Source organism: Cupressus sempervirens, chromosome 9 (genome assembly GCF_028749045.1).
Source record: "Cupressus sempervirens isolate cs-2001-9-10 chromosome 9, ASM2874904v1, whole genome shotgun sequence".
NCBI classification, from domain to species: Eukaryota; Viridiplantae; Streptophyta; class Pinopsida; order Cupressales; family Cupressaceae; genus Cupressus; species Cupressus sempervirens.
The window spans coordinates 634,135,704-634,158,829 of NC_143126.1; the positions used below are offsets into that span (position 1 = coordinate 634,135,704).

At 38.3% G+C, this 23,126-nt stretch overlaps 1 protein-coding gene and 1 long non-coding RNA gene across 11 annotated transcripts in view; one reads left to right on the forward strand and one right to left on the reverse strand.

Annotated features, from left to right (window-relative positions):
• DCL2 (dicer-like 2) overlaps positions 1–23,126 on the forward strand; it is a 445,017-nt gene that overhangs the window by 255,283 nt on the left and 166,608 nt on the right. For all 6 annotated transcript variants that reach the window (XM_089801429.1, XM_089801434.1, XM_089801433.1 and 3 more), the window contains one exon: positions 13,305–13,498. In XM_089801429.1, coding sequence (XP_089657555.1) covers positions 13,305–13,498 — 194 coding nt within the window. The remainder of the gene's footprint in view (positions 1–13,304; positions 13,499–23,126) is intronic.
• The window catches only part of LOC149540315 (uncharacterized), a 241,509-nt gene that overhangs the window by 102,826 nt on the left and 115,557 nt on the right, over positions 1–23,126 (reverse strand). The window lies entirely within an intron of this gene.

Genomic DNA, 23,126 nt, shown 5'->3' on the forward strand with positions numbered 1-23,126 from the left:
GTAGAGACAGTATCTCTTCCTAAGGCCTCTTATGGATATCCCTTTAGGATTATCCATCTCTACAATCCTTAGGAGAGACTGTATGTCACTCTTAAGTTCTCTCTGAGTATCCCTTTAGGATGGAATCATCTCTTTGATCTCTTAGAAGAGACTTTATCTCATCTCAGATCACTAGAGATATCCCTTTAGGATTACCCCTCTACTTAATCCTTAGGAGAGACTTTATCTCATCCTAAGGTCTTTATGGATATCCCTTTACAAGTATCCATCTCTGTTTATTGCTTATGGATGTCCCTGATACTACTGTAATGTTCCCTCTTTTGAATACCTTAATATTTGGACAACCTCTTTATTCCTTCGTACTTACTCGTACAGATTTTTGTATAGGAACTAAATAGGAAAGATATACCAATATCACTGCTTCTATTTGATTCATAATAAATGCGAGGATTAACGTGATCTATCAATAACTTCCAAAACTTTCTTACTTGTCAAACACTTCCCGTTAGATCAAGTAATGGATGATAAATTTTAAAAAATCTAAGTCTTATTCTTATTCTTATACATGTCCCATTTTATATATTATCTTCTTCAATCATTTATATTGTGATCATATGTATATAGGCTGCAATCTCTATTGTAAACTGATTTTTCCTTACATGACTATGATCTCCTACAAACTCTTTATCTTGCTATCTCTGTTTCTCATTTATATCTATTTTGCTGAACAAAACAAGATATGCAAAATCTGGAACAATCATTCAACAGTACACTTTCTGATCTGTTTCAAAACATCTCTGCTATCTGAAGCAAAGAAATATGAATTGTATGCTTCTGTGCTGATGGGATCATATCAGCAATTTAGAATAGACTTTTCTTCAAATCAAATTAACTATATATACTTGTAGCAAACCTTCAAGAGTCAACCCTTTTTCTTCAAGAACATCAATGTATATCACACAGTGTCTGCAGAACATGTCTCTGTGATTTATATGTTTAAAGCAACAAACTCCATTATATTGAAGCTTGTTTTTCAACCTCAAAGACACCTATTTGAATTTTCTTCCTCCAACGTTGCACACCTCCTTCAACATTCTAGAAGTATATTTATTATCGTCGAATAGAGCCAGTTTTGCTACTGTTACACAGGGTTTTGACCAGCCCGAATAAGGTACCTCTAAAAATGACATTCAAGTATTTGGCAACTTTAATCCATGAGTCATGATGATTTAATCACACCGTTCATCAAGGAAAGACAAAACAAGATAGTGAACAATATAATTCTCTGAAAGCCCGATAATGAGCCATACTCCTTTCATTGGTAATGTGCCAATTATTGATGACTGAAATGGTCAATATATTTTTATTGAAACACACGTCTGCATATATAGTATATACCATTTGTCTACATATGTCAGTCTGCACATAGACATCTGTATACACTTTGTGATTCATTTTTTATCAACTGGAACTATCTTACTGCCAAGTATGATAATACAAAATCATTTGATCATTATCTCTGGTCTTTAATGTTTAACAGGTTGGCAAACAGGCAGCACCTGCAAAAATCTCAAAGAAGGCTGACAAGAGACAGATCCTGATACTTTGTGAAATATTGAGACACAAATCTTCTTGAATTTGAGATTGTTTGTTTTTGCTCTGTTTGTCTTTTTCTAGTTTTGTCTTTTTCTGATTTCGTCTTTGTTAAATCTTTTATGTGCCCAAACAAAAGAAATATCATTCATTAAATATTATATTGATAATACTTCACCGTTTAATTCAACTTTCTTCAATTTATTAAATTTACACAAATGCATTCTTAATTTATTATTTGATCTTATATTTAACTCTATTACTATTAAAAATACACCTTAGAAATGGGGACATTATAACTTCGGAATCCTCAACCTACTGATGCTCAGTTTTGTTGTCCACCAGTGGCATTGACACATCCATGTCTCTGTGTGTAAAGTCCATCATTAACATTGCAGATAGGTTTCGTAGGTGTCGTGCTAAATATAGGTACTTCTGTATCATGGATGCCTGTCAAGGAAAACTCAAGCTTCCTTCCCTGCAACCTCAATGGTGGCCTTCTAAAGGCGGAAACCATATACCTTGTTGCCTTCTCAATTGGCTTGGATCTGATGAGCTCTCTACCAACCTTTGGTGATGAAGTTTAAGTTTCTCCATAATTTCCTGCAAAGGATTCATTTTCATGCTAACTTCCTCATTACTCCATGAGCTTCTAGAACTCCCAATCCTCCTATGTTTGTCCATGGCTAGAAAATGCTAGAGTGCTGGTTACTCCAAATGCAACAATGGATCCGAAAAATAAAATAACTTTCCTAGACCACGGGATGGCAAGAAATTGCTGCGATACCACTCTAATAACCCCAATCAGCTCTAACTTCACAAACACTGAATTCTCCTTACTTTTAGATGTTTGACATTTTGTCAAACACTTTGCATGAACCCTTTATCTCAGTGTCTTTTATTTTTAGATTGTATTTGGTAGCTTGAAATGATTTTAATTGAAGTTTAAATGCTTGCAAATGATAACTACGAAATTTAGGTAAAGAATTGGAACACAAATGCAATTCTTTTTATTCATTTAAATGCATAATGTGATTTTTACATGTTAAATGTGCATTAACAACCAATAGACATTTTCACAAACAGTTTGCATGCAATCTGACTTATTAGATGGAGAACTTGGATTGCCCTTGGCACTAGATTTGTTGTAGCTGAGATAAGGAAAACTCCACAACAAGAGTAAGCACCATAAAATGCAACCCAAGGTAGGAATACAAATCGGCCTATAAGAGATCACAGGCTGAATTTAAATGGTCCCAAATACCAACTATGAATGGTGCCCAACAATATGACGTCTAGATAATATACATCAATTTGCAGCAATCTTCAATTCACCTTCAAGCCACAATAGAAACAGTAATGAAGGCTGAATGTGAGGTCGTCTATAATTGCAACAATTAAACACCAAATGAGTATACTTCAGCACTGATTAATCAACCCAGAAGTCAGAGATAATCCTTTAGCCAAAATCAGAGTATTTTAGTCCACTATACCTTAGCAATGGATAACACAAATAATTTTACTTCTCAGCCACAAAAATCACTGTAAGAGAAGTTACAATCTTAGATCAAAACTATTATACTTGAGCAATGAAGTTGATAATTTGTAAATTTTGAAATATTATCAAATAAACAATTGGATGATCTATTTGCTTCATGAAGCCATGTTTTATAATGCACTTGGCTTCACCAACACAACATTATTTAGAAGCGTCCATTAAATTCTTTTATTAAATAATCTTTTCTAGCACATGGCTTCATGAAGACACTTTTGACTTCAGAGGTTTCAACTTTTGAATATAACAACTCCTTGCACTTTTATATTCATTACTTTACTAAGGCTTATAATTAATTGATAAATGGCCCATTCCAATGATGACTCAAACCTAAACTTAAGTGATATTATAAAGTTAAATTATAACTTTATAATAAGCTATTAAATGATTGAATAATAATTTGGCCACAAAAAATATAACTTCCAAAATACTCATCATTTAAATATGTAGTTTGAAATAGGACTCACACCTATGATTTCTTTATGTGACCAAATGCACTTTCAAAAAATAGAAAGGGTCCATCTCCACAAATATGTAGACGAAACTAAGCCCAAACAAAGTCCAATATGAGCCACACGAAAACCAACACGTAACTTACTAAATAGTGGAGAAGATAAGTCCCTCCCAAGCCAAGGCACCGCCCCTAGAAGACTCTCTATCCACAATAATTAGCCTATCAGGATCACAATAATAGGCTAATCTGTCATACTTTGATGCTGGTAAAAATGGGGACATTATATTTGTTTGTAGGTTATAGTGTGTGTCTCATATTTTCTAAGTTTGTTAAGTGAATACTATCTTTTTCTTATCTTTGTTTTAGAACCTCATTATGAAATATTTTTGCAAGCCTTTACAGAACATAAGTGTTTAGTTCATCAAATAAGGTATTATGAAGTGAAGATAGTTGCCTATTTTTTGTTTCTATATCTTTGGTGGGTCACTTGTTAGTTTTCAAGTTTTCAAGTATCCTACTTATTGTTTTTCCCTTTTCTCTATCAAGTATTTAAGGGTATTTTGAAGAGCAAATTAGGTGATTATCCAATAGGAACCGACCTAGAATTCAAAGGTCTCATTTTCAATATTTCATAACCAGCATGCAGAATTTGAGTCCCATGTTATACCAAATATTAAACTTTAGAGTTGTATTAGGCTGCAAATTTGGTGCATAACAAAAAGCTTTAGAATGATGGTTGTCAAATATCTTGTTCCATCCTTTTATTTGCCTCTCATTTCGACTCTTTAAGTTTAACCAATAAGACCATGAAGTCAAAATATCTTCCTGACTTAATCTTTATGCTTTTCAGCCCTCTTTTATTCATCCAAATATTTGTATTGGTGAAAGTAGGTTGAAAACAATCCCATCTGGAATGCTCTTTCTAGATGAGTAGGATGGATATGGAATAGATAACCTATGATGGTGATGCTCATTGTCTTCTAGGTCTAGAGTTTGATAATCATGTTCAACCCTTGCGGGGATCTCTGTGAGGTTGAAGTCCACAATATGCTTTAGAGACAATGGGCAATAGTCAATCTCTATGGGAAAATCAACTCAAATGTCTTCAAGACAATGAACATGGATGTAGGATCTTTTTATTTTGTTATTCATCCCTCACCAATCAAAACAAGCCTATGTCATGAATTTCTTCAAAGTAGTCCTTTGAAGTTGAAACTCCATGTTTTCACCTTTAGGTATGATATCCAATGAATAAACCCAACCTTTAAAGTATTTTTTGATGAAATCTCAACACTTGGTCTATGCAAGGAAGATTGGTAAGACTATACTACCATCAGCTGCGTTGCCAACTCCATGAGGATAACCTTGTTAGTGGGGCATCTTGGAAGACTGTACGACTCATCTTTGAAATTAAAAAATTTCAGCTATGTGAAATGTGGAAACTAAAGGACGAAACAGTAATACTCGGTCACCTTAGCTAAGCCTCATTAGAAACACATTTCTTTGGTAGTTCCTTGTTGAATAGGCACATGCAATGCCCAAAGAAAACATCAAGCACAAATGACTATTGACAGGTTTGCCTATATAAAAGCCTCTGCGTTTATCTTCAAAGTCGCCACTCACAAGCCCAACAGTTACAAACTCATTCAAGACATGTTTTTAGAGTGTCCAAACACATGTTTTTGTATCCAAAATCGCTGCCCATTTGTATCCTGGTCAAAAACACCTTCTTAATGAGTAAAGATGTGGTTTTTACATGCAAAAGCATGTCCTTTGTCCCTCCAAATCACAACTTTGTGAGCTTTTAGTTGCAAATGGGAGTAAAGACGTGCTTTTAAAATAGAAAAGCATGTGCTTTTTATATCAAATTGGCCACCATATGATTTTACAAATCCAAATGCCTCAATTGGAGAAGTATAGACAAGTTTTTAAAATGCAAAAATACATGCAAGCTAGTTTACATATGCTTTTGCATTCAAATTCCCAACCATCATGCATTTTAATCATAACACATGTTATTGAGTTCAAATTCCCCTGTTAGAAGCTTTTAAGTTATCAAAGGTCTATAATGATAGGATTTATTGTAATAATCCCTACTGGTTATAGCTCAAACTAACTTCAATTCAAAACTAAACTTGGGTTGACATTTTGTCAAACACTTGGCAAATAGGCTCTAATAATAAGTCTTCCTTGTAATTAAATTTATTGGTTTGCATTTTAAACCCATGGACTAAATATCAGAATATTGGAATTTATTTAGAAGTGTTAACTTTTGCAAAATAACACAACTCTTAGAATTTCTAGAATTTTATTTTCTAATAGAAAATAACAAAATATGATAATGTTTGCACAAAACTAAATTCAATTCCCAATAACAAAGGAACCTGATTTTTATTTGTTGCACATAATGTTGCTATTCCAGCTGATCCTCCCATATGCTGGCCCTGAGAATAATCAAATCAACACAAATGCCAACCGCATGTTATCACAATTACAAGTTGCGCCCATGTTTGATTGAAAGCCAACCCCAAACAATGAATATGCAGCCTCTAACATGGAGATGGTAGGGTATATAGACCAACAATGGGCGAAGAAAGAAAAATGCGGGAACAACAAATGATATTGCAAGCCACCAAAATGATGGTAATTTCAATCTGCAAACTTGCAGACACAAATATATTGGAGTCCAAACTTCTCACTAAAATTCACAGCCTCTAGACTCCACATGGCTTCCAATGCGATCACATAATTCTTAATTGTACAAATCACACCTTAGTATAATTTGCATATACCAAACTTAGAATTCTTAGAATTATAGCTCTAATCTCCCAACCACAGATAATCACTATAAGGAGATGTAACCAATGAAACCACTATACCTTAGCAGTGACTTCAAACAATGTTCAAAAACTCAGAGACCGTGATACTTCAGCAAGGGCACACAATTCAAAATTGTCGCAAAGGCAACAAAACAAAGAGATAAATATATGATTGGATGCCTTTCCCATCAAATTGATTCATAATTATAGTCTCCAAATGATACAAGTTTCGCAAATGAACTTCATTGAAGAAGCTTCCCCCATACAACATAAAGTGCCATTATAATATAATTTATTAATTACTTTTGGCTCCAAAAATGACCTTTTCCACCATAACATAATATTTTGACACACAAGACCACTATTTCTTGTGCCCACGATTTAAAATTAGGAACATACAACATACAACACAGAAAGAATAGGAACCTCGGCATATTTAGATAAATAATAATAATAATTCACCCGTCTTGCAAAAATAATTGAAGAAGCATCATAATGAACATTTGACAACGCTAGAAGGATCTTGATAAAGGAAGACGATGAATAAACTTGACGGGGTGGCTTACTAAAATAGACGCTCCCTCCAAGATTCTTGGATCCCAAAGCAAAAGTCCAAAGTAAAATTTGAGAGCATCATTCAACTCCTCTAACTCAATTGAGCTCATCGGAACCAAGAGTTTGACTTACTATAAATAGTAATCCCCTCAAATGGAGCCAAAACAAACTATAGGCTGTTGTAAAGCCTATAACCCCACAACTGAGACCCGCAAATCCCACTATTAGCTCACGAGGGTCACAATGGTGAACTTACTAAGCCGACTGCAGGGGCTTGCTAAAAATGGGGACATTACGGTCCTCCCTCCCTAAGATTGCTTGTCCCTAAGCAATCCTGGATCAAAATGAACATCACAGTCCACTTGGATCCCAAGGGTCGAATTACGTACTATATGTGTTGTGTACATGTAACTCCTATAGCACCAATACCCAAATAACTGATATCAATGACAATCATCTGGAAATTGACTGTAGGTGTTGATGGCCATAACAATTCATCATAACTCAATCCAACTATAATATCAACTCTGCCAACATCTGAGTCCTTATCAAACTGATACTCACACCCAACCTATGGAGATATACACACCCATAAGTACCTGAATTACTATCACCAACTCTAACCTTTGATAATCTGTTCTAGGTGTGTAGATACTGCAAGTGGTGTAACTTGTAGCTATCGATCCCATCTACAAAAGATGGTGCTAAGCCATTCCATAATGGATGGTATGCAACTGGAGCCAACCCACACTAAGTTGAAACCAAATCCTCTACCCGTGGGTCAAAAGAAAAATGATGAGGACACCCCACTATATAATGTCATAGAAGGCCCCAATCTTTGTTAATGACTCATCAGTACCAAACTGGGAATCAGGAGATGACTCCAATCTATGACTCTGCACAAGTACTGACTGGGTAGGATCTTGGGAAACCCTCTTAGAAAACCCAACCACAAAATCCCTATAGAGAAGCATTGTAGAGAAAGTCTCTACAAGCTTTCTCACCAACCTTCGAATAACATGAGAGCCTCGGATAAGAGTACCCTCGGACACTCTATATGAATCCTCCCACGTATCCAAACTCTCCAAAAGATATTCTATGGAAGACTATGCAGTAGAAATTATATGTGGAAGTGTCAACCTACTCCCTTGCGACCCACATTTGATCCCTTTGAAAATGTTGCACTAACAACTGTCCAATACTATCAGCTCTATGAAATGAAGAAATAGATTTTCTTTTAGCAGAAGGAAGTAAATCACCATGAGAGCTCGTCTCCATTGATGTTCTCACCCCCTTTGTATGTACTGCACCCAAATGTTGGAGGAATGTGACTGCCACATTATCATGTCCCTCATCCCCGACCATGGAAGAAAACTCACCACCAACCACAATATGCAATTGAACAGGATCTGGGCTGGTGTCATCTGTAGTCACTCCAACTCCATGGTAGCCTCATCCAACTTTGACTATGACTCTTGAAGAGCCAACTAAGTACATTCAAGGGAGTGCACAATCACCTCAACCTCTTGGGTGAGCTCAACCACCTCCTCCTCTTTCCTAATAATGTCTCATAACAAATGCTACCTCGCTCCAAAAGAAAGTCCTTGTCAGCAACTAGTTGCGAATAGTTATGCATCAAGATCCTGGTAGCATCTTGAAGCTCATGAACTTGTGCTAGAGAAAGTGTACCGTCACTGTGCTCATCAAACATAGGAGCACCCCAACCAAGTGTAGCTAGCATTTGATGGATGACGTCATATTGCTCAAAGTTGAAGAAATGTCACTTTCACTCACCTTCAGCTGACTGGTCCCATGATGCCTTTGTAACGCCTACCTCCTATGTGAGATCTTTATCTCACTAACTCCACTGTGATATGAAACTAAATCAGAACTACCCACCACAAGATCACTCACTGCATGTGTGCTATCGACCTCACACATATCTGCAATTGAGGTACAACTACTCGGTACCTCAACCAACACCTCCTCTAAAGAAGCAGAATCCCTCTCTGTATCATACTTCTTGCATGATTCTACTTCCTCTTCAACAGAAATTCCCATTGTTAATCTTGATCTTGGGACCCATCCAAAACCTCCTCAAAGTCATCACCCAATAACTTGCAAGGGGTATCATGCCCAGTGCAGCTCATAGCATGATCAAATGGATCATCAGATGTGTCCATAGTATCTACATCCACATCTAATAAAGTCTCAACTTTCGACACCTGACTTTGGACACCTGATTCAATGTCGGGACGTAAATCAACAACGCTAGAGCATGAACCAACACCCACTAACTCTGTTGTAACACCCAGATCACCAACATCATAGCTAGGTGACTCCACACATGCAATGGTTTGGCCTGAGGAGGCAACTCTCTCCTTCACTAGAGCACACTATAACGACTAACATATGGAACTCTAATAAGAATCCCCATCTTGAGAGAACTAGAACAATCAACATTAACTGCAATCCCAATATCACTTGTACTATCTACACTAACAACTCTGGAATTATCAACCCGCTAGAGCTCAGTGATACTATCCACCAATGGCACTGATATATCCACATGTCTCTATGTGGGAAGTCCATCTTGAGAACTACAGAATCACAGATAGACGTAGTAGGTGTCGTTCTAAGCACAGGTACATCTACCTCCTGAATATCAATTGGCGAGAGTCAAGCCTTCTTCCCTGCATCCTTGTTGTTAGTTTCCTAAAAGTGGAAACCATATACCTTGCCACCCTATCAATCATCTCTGGGTCTAATAACTCTTTGCTAATCTTTGCTAATGAAGCTTAAGTCTCCATATTATTGATGTCAGTTTTTATACCACATAACATATTAGCAATTGAATATCTGATACAGAGTATCAAACACACAATTCCTCTCTTGAAAAGTTAATACTCATGGGACATGAGAATAACTCCAATGTTCCTTACACCTATGGATACTAACTTAGTATATCGATGTGATTTGTTGGTAATCACGTAGGCGGCCTTATGCAAATTGTTGAGGATGACTTGGATTTTGGTGAGATGACGGAGATGGTGATTCAGTGTGAATGCTAGATGGTGTTGGTGAAAAGGTGATAGTAGTGGAGGGTGAATGATTCTTATGACTAGTATCTATCTAACTCTTTTCCTCTAAATTCTAAGCCCTGAATTACTTGCTATCCTACTCCTACTCCTATGGATGGAAGATTAGCAAATGGACTAGGATCTAATCTAATGAAAGCTTACCAGCGGCTCCACCTCCATAGATGCAATGATTCAAAAGAAAAATGAACTAGTTTGCCACACGAGGCTTCCCAACAAGCCGCTAGGATGCTAGTGGTCTAGTATTGATCCCTATCAAACATCTACTAATACTACCATGCAACTATACATTTACTCTTAATCTTACTTAGCAACTTCAAATCAAACCAACTTTAACAACTTGAAAAGAAATTTTACTCTAACTATTCGGAAGTAAAAACTATGCAATAATACCAAAGGCTCTTAATCACCATGCAAGTCACAACAATGAGAAAGAAATAGCGAATTTTGGTATTATCTTTGCAACAATTTTCTCCGACCATTACAAATGAGGGCAAATGGCCTTGTATAGGGGCCAAAATGTACAATCCATGGTAGAGATAAAGAGGCAAAACCGACGATCCAAATTGAATCCTAGAAACCCTAATTAGAGTTGCCACCCCATCGGCCAATGAAAAGATGCCACCTCATCAATGGACCAATGAAAAAGGTGTAAAAGTGGCAACCAATGAGAAGGCACCAAAATGGTGGCCAATCAAAATGAGACACTTGTCCTATCCTAGAAGAAAGAGAAATTGCCACTTGGGCTTACATCAAATGATCTTCTAATATAACTGTCCCTTTTTCTCTCATTCTTTTAGCTAAGGAAATGAACCTCGCTAGCCTTTTGTTGACTTCTTCCATGGGAGGACAAGGTGTGTGCTTTATCCTGAGCTCTGCCAATTTCATCACGCTGTTTGTTGCTTGTAGTGTCTTCCCATGATCCTTCTCATACTCTTTTGTGAATCCAATAAAAGCATTTAGGGAGGAAAGGGTATTCAGATGTTGTCTTCAAAATCAAGTGCCACCCCAACATCGCTCATCATGGTTGAAATGGAAGTGTCGACGCTTGGGCTGTGTTGTGCAACTGCCTTCTATATCTCTTTGAGTGTTCTCAATCTAGTAGTCAAGGCGACAAACCAAGATTCAACCGTACCCAATCCTCTCTCATCAACTAACTTGGCCTTCTCCAAATATGCCTCTGGTAGCCCAATGAACGCCTGTAGCCTGGGAATAGTCAAATCCTTGTCTGGGAGGAAATCCTTCCACTCTTCTTCAAATAATCTATAAACTTGTTTCTAACAGTCACTAATTACCGCAATGTCAAGATGAAGGAAGGCAAGAAATTTCGCCCATCTTGGATTGTATCATGGATCCAACCCATGACTTCATGTAGCCGAGCCGATATATCTTCTAGGTTACTCCCACTGTCTTGAGGAAGTTCTGCCTGGTGCAATTGTCGGATAGGCTAGCGATCTCTCCAATATTTGTTCTCGGCCTCCAACTTTATGATCCATTGATTTGCCTTTGTCAACCTTTCTCTGGTTGAAGCTATACCCTCCTGGACCTCTTCACATTCCATATCATTTGTGTTTCTTCCCAAGTTGTGTTCCACTATCTCATATTCTTGGGCTGCTATAGTGCTGAGAATTGCAAGAACAGTATTAAGATATAATCAGACAGCTAAACAAGTGAGGCACAGCCTATCATACATTGAGTGCATGGACATAAGGTCCACATTAATAGCAGGCTTTTGTATTCCCAATAGAACTTTAGATTTCATATTGAAAGCACAACACTGTTCTCTCTCTCTCTCTCTCTCTCTATATATATATATATTTATTTGTCACTCAAAACCATTGTTAAGTTGTGTAAGTAAATCAAGGAGCCATAAAAAGAGTTAAGTTTCCTAGTTGGTATCTCATCCTATCAGTTTGGAGGCAAAATATAGGTGGTCCCAAAAAGGCGACATTACAATTGTTGTGTCATGAAGTGCCTTCAACATCCATTGTCTTTTCAATGACCACTCAACACTCATAATTTTTCATTATGTTTTTATCATACTTTATCTATTGGTATATCCTCAAGCTTTTTTGAAAACCATCAATCAGCATGCTGCCTTTCCTTCACAGTTTAATCATGAAGCATCATAAAATGCTGAGGAAGGAGGTTAGTGTGGGGATGATTTATGCTTATATCAAGCCATTTGACAAACAAAACATCTATTTATAATGGTAAGAGAATATGACTGTAAAGGAATGGACCTGCAATACCTCTCTTTTTGTAAATGCATGGTGATAAATGAGCTGTGAAAACATGTCGATTGAGACTTCTTCATCCTTCCCTACAAACCTGAAGTTGTTAAAGAGCCTCCTAGAAACCTCTAGTTGTGATTATTGCCTTGCTCCAAATGCTAGAGATGATGAACAAGAGGAAACCCATAACAGCAATCGACTTAGGAAAAAATGATGTCTTTGCTCTTGCAAACATTGGAAAAAATGATGTCTTTGCTCTTGCAAACATTTCTTCTCTTTAGTTCCATGTGCTTCTAAAGGGAGACTATTGTTTCTTTTCTTCATCAAACAAAAAACAAATCTCTCAACTTCACAAATTTGTCTTCGGAGGGAAACTTCATAAATTGGACCCTCTAGTGCCTGCCTAGTGCCTTGCAAACACTCGGTGAAAAGGAATTTGTTTTCATCCATACCTTCAGCTCCAGGGGTTTTTGTCCTAAAACTTTCACACCTTACAGGAAATGAATTGCATATCAAATCCAATTAACATATGAGCATGCCCAATACGACACCAAGAACCTCCTTATAAAGATCCCGAGGAAGCATCTAGAAGATTGGCCGATTTCATAAAATTGGACAACTCTATTTAATAAATTGACATTCTTCATAATATTTTATTATTACATAATCAAATTAATTATTCTTAAGTCATTATTTTGATATATTATTTACAATTTGATAACCTAAGAAAAATCAATTTAAGTAACTCACTTAAAATTTTTTGGGACATTACAAATAAAAATTGTTTATTTATAAAATTAAGCATGTTTTGTTTCTTAATAATATAAATGTGTTGAAAATTGAAATGCTTTGCCAATTGTCAATTTTTTTGAGGGGGAATTTTAAATTCGCTTTACTACATTATTGATTGTCTATTTTTAGAGGATGAATTCAAAATTCTCTTTATTTATGGAGTAATTTCTAATTTTAAATTTCTTTTCCTGTTCTACTTTCCAGATCTAGCTACCATTGCTGAGGTGCACTTACCACCAGAGCTTGTCAGGCCAGTAAACTATTGCATTCCCACAAGTGTCCTATATACATTTTCATATCTTCCTTCTGTTATGCACCGAATTGAAAGTGTACTTAGAGCAGCTCAGTTACAAAAGATATTTTCAAGCAATCAGCCATACAACATCTCAACCGTCAAGGTGATCTTATGTAGAACCCTGCTTAATTGTGCTTATATCTAATGATGCTTTTTCTTTAAAATACAAAACTCTAATCTAGATACAATCATAGCTATTTTCTTATGTTGAGGAAATACATCAGTCATATAACATGTCAGCCTTCAAAGTTTGTCTTATCTAATTCTATTCCTTAGTGTGCTTGTAGAAATTTATATACAACCATTCGCTTTCTTTGAAGAAGAAAAAACTCATGTCAATATGGTCATACGACAATTACCATTTTGGCCTAGCAGATTATTTGCAAGATTTTATTATTGAAAGGATTTTTATTACACATTAAGTGAAGACATATGCTTTGTATAAAGTAAAACATGTCTCCGGGATTGTTGCCTTTTATTTAATATATAAAAGTTTACATGATTTGGGAAGGTCTTCAACTTTTCTGTTATGATATATTCCAAATAGTCTTTTTTCTTTTTTAAAGAGATGAAGAACGCAAAAATCTCAATTGTAGCTTCTATTCAAGTTACTACATTCTTCTTTTTATCTATCAATGGATATGCTCTACTACACAATATTATATCTTAAAAGACTACTTATCAGCTTCATCTTTAAAACCATTTGGCGTGCTGGCTCAACCAATTAATGCCTTTTGGAATCTTGATACCAATTTCTTTGTTTAGAAATTTTGTTCCCTTTGTAGCTTTCGACACCATTTTGCCTCCCTCTGTGCAATGCAAGGTACATTAAAGAATACTGCAAATGAGACTACAGTTTAGCAGTAATTTCCCACCCAAAAAACAGTAACCTTGCTTTGGGAACCATGGTTAAGAAACTAATTCTAGGTCAGCTTTCCAGAAATTGTTCGTAGCACTGGTCAGTATTTTCCCTATACTAGTGATTAGTTGCCATGAATTCTTCTCCTGGAACTCATTGAATTGCATGGAATATATGATTTTAAGATTTGAAGATGATCTTCAATCTCATTGTTAGTAGGAGAAAGGGGGAGCACAGACTGAAGTTTTGAGCCCAAGGAATTTATTTATGTTGTATTACCCCAGTCTCAGTTATACAAAGGGAACAAGACTAGTTAATGGAATAGTGAAACATAGAACATTCATATGGTGTAATACATTGTATATTGTGTTCACAGCATAGGTTAATTAAGAGTTTCACACAGATAATGAACACGAGCTCGAACAGCAGAACTCTTCTTATTATTTGCATATGCCAAGATATTACATTAGGTTTTGATATCATGATCATTACAATGATTCTGAAGGGAGATAAAAATACTGTCCGAGGAACCTTCTCAAAGGTATCCGTCAACCACATACAACATGTCAACTACAATAAAAGAACCTTTTGGTTACATCCTAATACATGTCGGCCTGACGGCATACATCCCGATACACCATCGAGAACCTCTCGATACACCGTCGGGGACCTCCTGATACACCTCAGGAACCTCCTGATACTCCGTCGGGAACATCCCGATACACTGGCGCATACATCCCGTTACCCCGACAGGTACATCCCGTTACATTATTTCCTGACGACATCATCCCCCCCAAAAAGAAAAGTCGTCTCCCAACGACTAAACAACAAAAACTGTCTCCTTAGCTGACCTTGATAGCCACCCGTGCTGCTTAGTCTGCTTCCAACTCTGGGTCCACTGAGCCAAGTGTCGCTGAAGTGCCTTCAACTGGATGATCAACTCCTCCCGAGCTCCCTACGCATCCACCAAGACAGCCTCTCGGCCAACACCTACTCCTAGTGCCTCTGGTACACAGACAATCCATGCCTGCAGCTGCTTCAAGTCTTCTCAACTGGTTACACTTCACGACTAATATCCGCAACGACTGGGGGTCCAGGGGGCAACGCCCAAATTAGCACTCTGAAACCACACAAAATTACATGGAACACACTATTTCTACAATTTCTTCTGATTCCACACTCTTTCTGGCAATCACTAATACCTCCGCTTCCCTTAAACATCATTTGTTACTCATTCTGAGCATTCTTGATTTGTTGAATTTTTTTTTTTTTTTTAAGGGAAACCTCCTATCATCATTCTTTTGCATTGCCAATATATAGCTACTGTGCTTTGGTCCTTTTGCATCGCCATATGGCTGATGTGCCTCGATTCTTTCTTCAATTTTCCAACATGTGCTACTGTACAATGATACAACTTGAATATGCCGTACAGGATTACCACTTTCAATGCTGAATACTGTTGTCCAGAAAGAAGCTGTACGGATCAATGTGGACACCTCTTGAAGCCGTACGATGTTCAACTTGCAATCCAGCTGTGTCCGTACAGTGACGAATGCCTTTAGCGCTTCAGGAAGAAATGACTTGTTGGACAGACTGGAAACCGTACGGGATTCATTTTTCAATTCCAAGCCGTATAGTGATATGAATTTAGAAACTGTATGGTGAGTGACTAGGAACACCGTACGGTGGCCATTTGGACTCTTACTAAGTCCGTACGGTGATGAATGCTTCCAACTTATCTTTATGTTCTCATTCCAAGCCGAATGGTGATATAAGATGATATCGTACGGTGATGCAACCTTTCCACCGTACGGTGTCTACTGCCCCTTTACAATGACCGTACGGTGCTCTTCTCTCTCTCTCTCTCTCTCTTTTTGCTTTTTTTTTCTCTTTCTCTTTCTTTTGTTTTTTTTTTTTTTTTCTTTTTTCTCTTTATTTTTTTAATTTTTTTTTTAGCAGATAACTCTGTACAATATTTACATATATATAGTACTTACAGTCGTTCTTGTCTTAGTTGTTCATCCACGGAGGTGCGTTACTTCTTTCATGGAAGACATTCAACTTCCACCTATTTACTGTGTTGGCTAGCTCCTTTCCATCTAGTATCCATGGTTTTATTGCTCCGTTATCACCCACTTCCCGAATTTGGTACGACCCGGCCCATTTAATTTTGAACTTGCCTGGTTTGATCTCATTCCGGTCATCGTACTTCAACACCCATGGTCCGAGTTGATACTTGCTACGCTTGTTCTGTGTCATCTCCATATCGCCCAGTTTGTTCCCAAAGCTCACTATTATGGACTTCGTCAGCTGCCCCTTCTGTTCGTCAATAACACATCCACTCGGTACTGCTGCAACTTTTATTAAACCCTTCCGCTTTGTTTCTTGTGCGGACCGTATGATGTGTCTTCCTTGCTGTCGGCACCTTTCTACTATATTTGTGGTTTGACATAATACTTTTTTCTTGCGCGGTCGTACAGTGGAATCTTTCCTCCTTTCGATTTCGTACTATATGTTCTTTCCTTCAGCTTCAGTCATACCTGCATTTCCTTCTTCGGCTTCTCTGTGTTGTTTCGAATATTCTTTTCCTCCTTCAGCTTCTCCATGTTCCTTCGAACATTCATTACCTTCGTCGGCTTCTCTGTGTTCCTTTGGACTTTCATTTCCTCCTTCGGCTTCTCTATGTTCCTTCAGACATTCATTTCCTTCTTTCTTACCTTCGTCGATCCTTAGCATATTACAACTTGGAAAGAGCTCGTAATCCTCTATCTGCTAGTGGTAAAGACCATTTACTGAATCTTGATCGTCATCTCCTTCCAATCGTAGGACTCCCTCCTGATCGGGTTCCATACTCTGCCTCCTCTCATCCTCTTCTCCTTCGGAATCCGACGATAGAGCTTCTTCTCCAACCATCTGAGTGTGTAGATCGATGACATACTTCCGGCCTTTGCTTTCAAGTGATAAAGTATTTTTCTTCCAATTGTGCTTCGCCTTGGCTTGTATCAATCACCCCCGGCCCAAAATGGCATCATATCCTCTTCGCTTCAGTGGGATCACGACGAAATCCAACAAGAATGGTTGTGTTCCAATCGTCACTGGTTGTGCTGTCAGCACTCCTAATGGCTTGATTCCATGTTGATCGGCCGTTAGCAGCTGGAAGGTAGGTGGCCATAATGTCAGTTGTCCCAAGCTTTTCCAAGTGTCTTTAGGCAATACATTGACACCGGATCCTCCGTCCACAATCGTTTCCGTCAATACAGTCCCAAGGATTCCCATTTCGACGACTGTTGGATGGTGTCCGGATGTAAGGGCTAGCAACATTTGGTCTTCTCTGCCTGCAGCAATTTCCTTCCTTTTTACCTTGTTCTCCTGGTATCTTCGGAGCTGGCGCAATATTTGTGAGAGTGGATTGGAGTTGAGGCATCGTAAGAAGCAAATCATTTATCTTGACTGGTACCTCTTTCTGCAAAATTTGTTGTACGATGTTCTGTTCTGCACAGTTCCGTATGGAGGTACCAGGCGTGTCCTTCATGTGTACCATTTCTGCCTGTGTTGCTTTTTGGTTCTTTGACCGTGCTTCCTCTAGTCTCTTCTTTTCTTCCGTCGGGTCGAGGTACACTTTCGCTTGCTTCCGTGTGATGGCCAGAACCTCTTTTTCGTCTGTCCCAACGGTAATCAAGTTTACTCTAGACTTCAGGCACCTAGCATCTTCATGATCACCAGGTCCACACCATCTGCATAACAACTTCGATGTGTTTGTTGTTGTGCACTCTCAGGCAAAGTGACCCCACAAATTGCATGCGCGGCATTGGACAATCTGTCGGCCATTCGCATCATACTGGAGTCGACTCCTCCCACCATTATTGTTGTTGCCACTATTGTTGTTGTTGTTTTGACCGCGCCGATTATTTCTGTATCCTCCCGATGTGGCACCCTGCGTACTGTTGTTCCCGCTTCCTCCACACGTGGACGCTTCTTGTGTCAGGAACACTTGTTACGGTGTTCTTGTTTTCAAATTGAAAGGGCATTCCTTTACCGAGTGTCCCATAATTTGACAGATCTCACAATATTGCTCTTTCGGGTAGGATCCCTTCGTATGGCCTTCCTTCTTACACTCCGTGGACCACAGTTCATTGCTCTTAGTCTCTTTGTTCATGCTCTTGAATACCTTCATCATCCGAATTAGGTCTTTCTGAAGGGCACGAACCTTCTTGCTGCTACCCTCATCATCACTGCTATCTTCTCCTAAAGAGGCGTCATCGTCTAAATCGGATGAAGTATTTTTCTTCTTCTTCTTGGTCTTCTACTTACTTTCCAAGTTCATTGCCCGGTTATATGCTTGAATGTATGTCGATGGTGGCACGATCTTCATCTTCTTCTAGAGCTTTGGGTGAAGGCCTTCAATGAACCATCTTTTCTGTAACCCGTCAGCTGGCTTATTCTCCATCTTATTGATCAAGTCCTTCAATTTCCTTGCGAAGACTCGGACTGTTTCATTCTTCCCTTGCTTAGTATTGTATATCTCTGCTACAATTTCATTATCATCGCGCAGGAGTTGAAATTCGATGATGAACTCCTTTTTAATGTTATCCCAACTGTTTAACTTTTGTGGATCGGTATCAGTAAACCAATCAATTGCAACATCCCGTAGGGTTGCCGACAATTGCCTCATCCATTCATTTGTATCCGTTATGCCATTAGCTCTCCAAATCATTTCACAGGTTTTACAATGTCGGATGGGACCAGCTGCTCCATCACCATCAAATTTAGGTAACTTCTCCTTTGGTCCCGCTATCCCGACGCTCATACTTGGTATTCCAATGCTCACACTTGGTATCCCAACACTCACACTTGGTATCCTGACAGCTGTGTTTGGTGAAGAAGGGTCTCCATTAAGTGAATCTGTTCCTTCTGGAAGTGGATCCTGGACGAAGAGTTCACTCCACGCTCTTACTCCTTCGGTACTCTGAGCCGTGCGAGTCGATTCTCTTCCGTCTAGATTGTCTTCCCTCGGAAAACACCAATTCAAAAACTCCTCATGTGCTTCTTCCACCAACTCCACTCCCTGTCGCATCTCCTCCAACAATGCTTCCACGCTTCTGCGGCCGTTGGCAGCAATCTTCTGGAATCTCTTTCTGTGTTCGGCTTGCTGCGCCAAAATCAGATCGCCATGTGCTGTGCATATTTCGTCCTTGTCCTTTAGTTTGTTCTTATTCTAGTTCAGCTGATTCGGCATTACTCTTCATTCTCCTACCTTTCCAGGTCCATTGGGCAACGATGCCAAATGTTTACCGCATAGGTTAAGTAAGAGTTGCACATAGATAATGAACACGAACTCGAACGGCAGAACTCTTCTTATTATTTGCATATGCCAAGATATTACATTGGGTTCTGATATCATGATCATTACAATGATCCCGAAGGGATATATAAATACTGTCCGAGGAACCTTCTCGAAGGTATCTGTCAGCCACATACAACATGTCAACTACAATAATAGAACCTTTTGGTTACATCCCGATACATGTCGGCCTGACGGCATACATCCTGATACACCGTCGGGAACCTCTCGATACATCGTTGGGGACCTCTTGATGCACCGTCAGGAACCTCCCGACACCCCGTCGGGAACATCCTGATACACCGTCGGGAAGCTCCTGATACACCGTCGAGAACCTCCCGATACCCTGTCGGGAACATCCCAATACACTGACGCATACATCCCGTTACCCTGATAGGTACATCCCGTTACATTATTTCCTGACGACATATTGAACTCCATTATATTTGTATTATCACAGGTCACCCATGTACATTTATACCATCCTTATATCTCCTTATTACATTCTTCAATCAAAATGATGAAAGTTTAGTACATTATGCCTAATCTTTAACTATTCCCTATCTTATAAGTAGTAAGGTAATCTATATATCTAGAAAATATTCTATGTTAGTTGACCTCAAACATATTACATGTTCGATTGCATTATTAAAAAATGGCATATTGTAGCTTTTTGGTCTTATATCACAATTTACATCTTTTTTCCATATATCTCCTAGAATCTTTTAGGTCCTTCCATGTAATAAACCCCTAGCCGGTTATAACTTTAACCCTGTCGGTTATGATCTCAAGCGAACATCAATTCTCTTTACTAATCAATAATTTATCATTTTGTCAAATACTTGGCAGGCTGCACTATTCTCACTGTCCAAATGAAATTCTAAAATTCCAAACACCAACTAGAGAATGTAATGAAGAGCTTATATTATTCGGAATTATTTTGTTCTAAGTAATTTGCACAGATGAAAGCAAAATATGGATATACAGTTCTGCCCTATAGACTTTACAAATAGACAACTTTGGAATGAGAAATGATTCACACCAAATCTCTAAGTTTATTTATTAGCAATCAATACCACTTGACTACAATTTATTGCACTGAAATTCACAATTGCATAATTAAATTGAATGATCTCAAATGGAACCTGGATAGATTGCAATAGCTTCCATACAGATCTGATATGATAAATATTATGTGAACTGCTTGCCACAATGGAGCCTCCTACATACACAGCAGTCCCAAACAAAAACGCAGGTCTGCAATTTATAATTGCTGTTATCAAACCCTTCCAAATCAGATAGTTACACTTGCATAAACCGGCTCCTCTTGCCAGTAATCACAGTTTGAGAGAACCAATTCCTCTCAAGAAATCACGCCCAGAAATAAACAATAATAGTGTCCAGATCAGATGTAACTAGTTTCAATTTCTTCAGTCATCAGCAAACTTCCCAGCCACAATATGTATGGTAAGAAAGTTTAGGCAGCAGCAAATTGTAAACAACTCTAAACAATCTTGACTACAATGTTAAGTCCCAGCCACAATCAAAACAATAAGGAGAGACAAACAATTTTAAGAATTAAACCACTATACCTCAGCAGAGATTCAGTGTACCTCTCAGCTTCAAACCTTTCTACCTCAGCAAGGGCACAGCAAACAACCTCAGACTACGTCACAAAGATAACAAGCAAATAGACAAATCAATAATCGGATGCTTTTCTCATTAAATGTACTCATATTTATAATCTCCAAATGCCACCACTTTCCCAAAAGAACTCCATTTAAGAAGCTTTCTCTACACAATATAAAAATATAAAAGTTCCATTTAGATATTTTATTAATTGCGTTTGGCTCCAAAAATGACCTTTCCACCATAACTTAATATTCTGACATGCAAGGCCACTGTTTCTTGTTCCTACGATTTAAAACTTTTCATCCCGGTTCCGAAGAGCTATGATACTGAGGCGACCAACCCACAATACCAACAAAAATAGTAATCTCAGCGTATTTAGATGATTAATAATAATGATTCACTCGTCTTGCAAAAACAACCGAACAAAAACAACCGAAGACGCATCATAATCAAAATCTGACAACACCAAAGAGCTATGATACTGATGTGACTGACCAACAATACCAACAAAAATAGCAACCTCAGTGTATTTAGATGAATAATAATAATATTTCACCCGTCTTGCGAAAACAATTGAAGAAGCATCAAAATCAAAATCTGACAACACCAAAGTGATCCTAATGATGAAAGACGATGAATGAACTTGATGGGGTGACTTACTATAAATAGATGCTCCCTCCAAGATTCTTGGAGCCCAAATCGGAAGCCCAAAATATAAATTGAGAGCATCAACCAACACCTCTAACTCACCTGAGCTCAACGAAACCAACAGTTTGACTTACTATAAATAGTAAGTCCCTCAATTGGAGCAAAAACACAACATAGGCTGCTTAAAAGACTATAACCCCACAACTAAGGCCCTCAAATCCCACTGTCAGCTCACGAGGGTCGCAGTGGTTAACTAACCAAGCCAATTGCAAGAACTTGCTAAAAATGGGGACATTATAGCCCTCCTCCTCTAAGATTTCTTGTCCCCAAGCAATCTTGGAGCAAAATGGACATCACAATCCACCCGGATCCCAAAGGTAGAGCTGCGTACTATCCCTGTCATGTACAACCAACTCCAACACCCAAATAATGGGCATCAACATCGTAATCATTTGAAAACTGACCCTAGGCACTAATGAAGCCAACAAATCATTGTAACTCAAGCCAACTGAAAAACCAACTCTGTCCACAGTTGAGTTCCCATCAAACTAATACTCATACCTAACTGCACTGTGGAGATGGTAACAACCATAAGTACTTTAATCACTAACACCAACTCCAACCTCTGCCAAAATGTCTTGGGTGTGTAGATATTGCAAGGGGTCTAACTTGTAGTTGTCAATCCCATCTGCAAAAGATGGTGCTAACCCATCCCATAATGGATGATATGAAACTGGAGCCAACCCACACCGATGTGAAACTAAGTCCTCTACCTGTGGATGAAAAGAAAAATGATGAGCACTCCTCACAGTGTAATTCCGATAAAAACTCCCAATCTCTGTCAAGGACTCATCATCATCAAACCGAGAATCAAAAGATGGCTGCAATCTCTGACTTTGAACTATTGGTTAGGTAGGATCCTGGTCAACCCTCTCAGCAAACCCACCCTCAAAATCCCTGTGGGGAAGCATAGTAGACAAAGTCTATACAATCTTTCCCACCAACCTCTGAATAGCAGGAGAGCCTTGGATGAGAGTACTCTCAGACACATTGTATGAATCTTCTGTCACATCCGAACTCTTCAATAGATACTCCATGCAGGATTTTGTGTAGTAGAAATTATATGTGGAAGCATCAACTTGCTCCCCTGCGACCCACAATTGATCCCTCTGAGAATGTGGCACTGCCAACTGTCCAATGGTACCAGTTATATGAAATGAAGAAATAAATTTGCTTCCAGTGTAAGGAAGC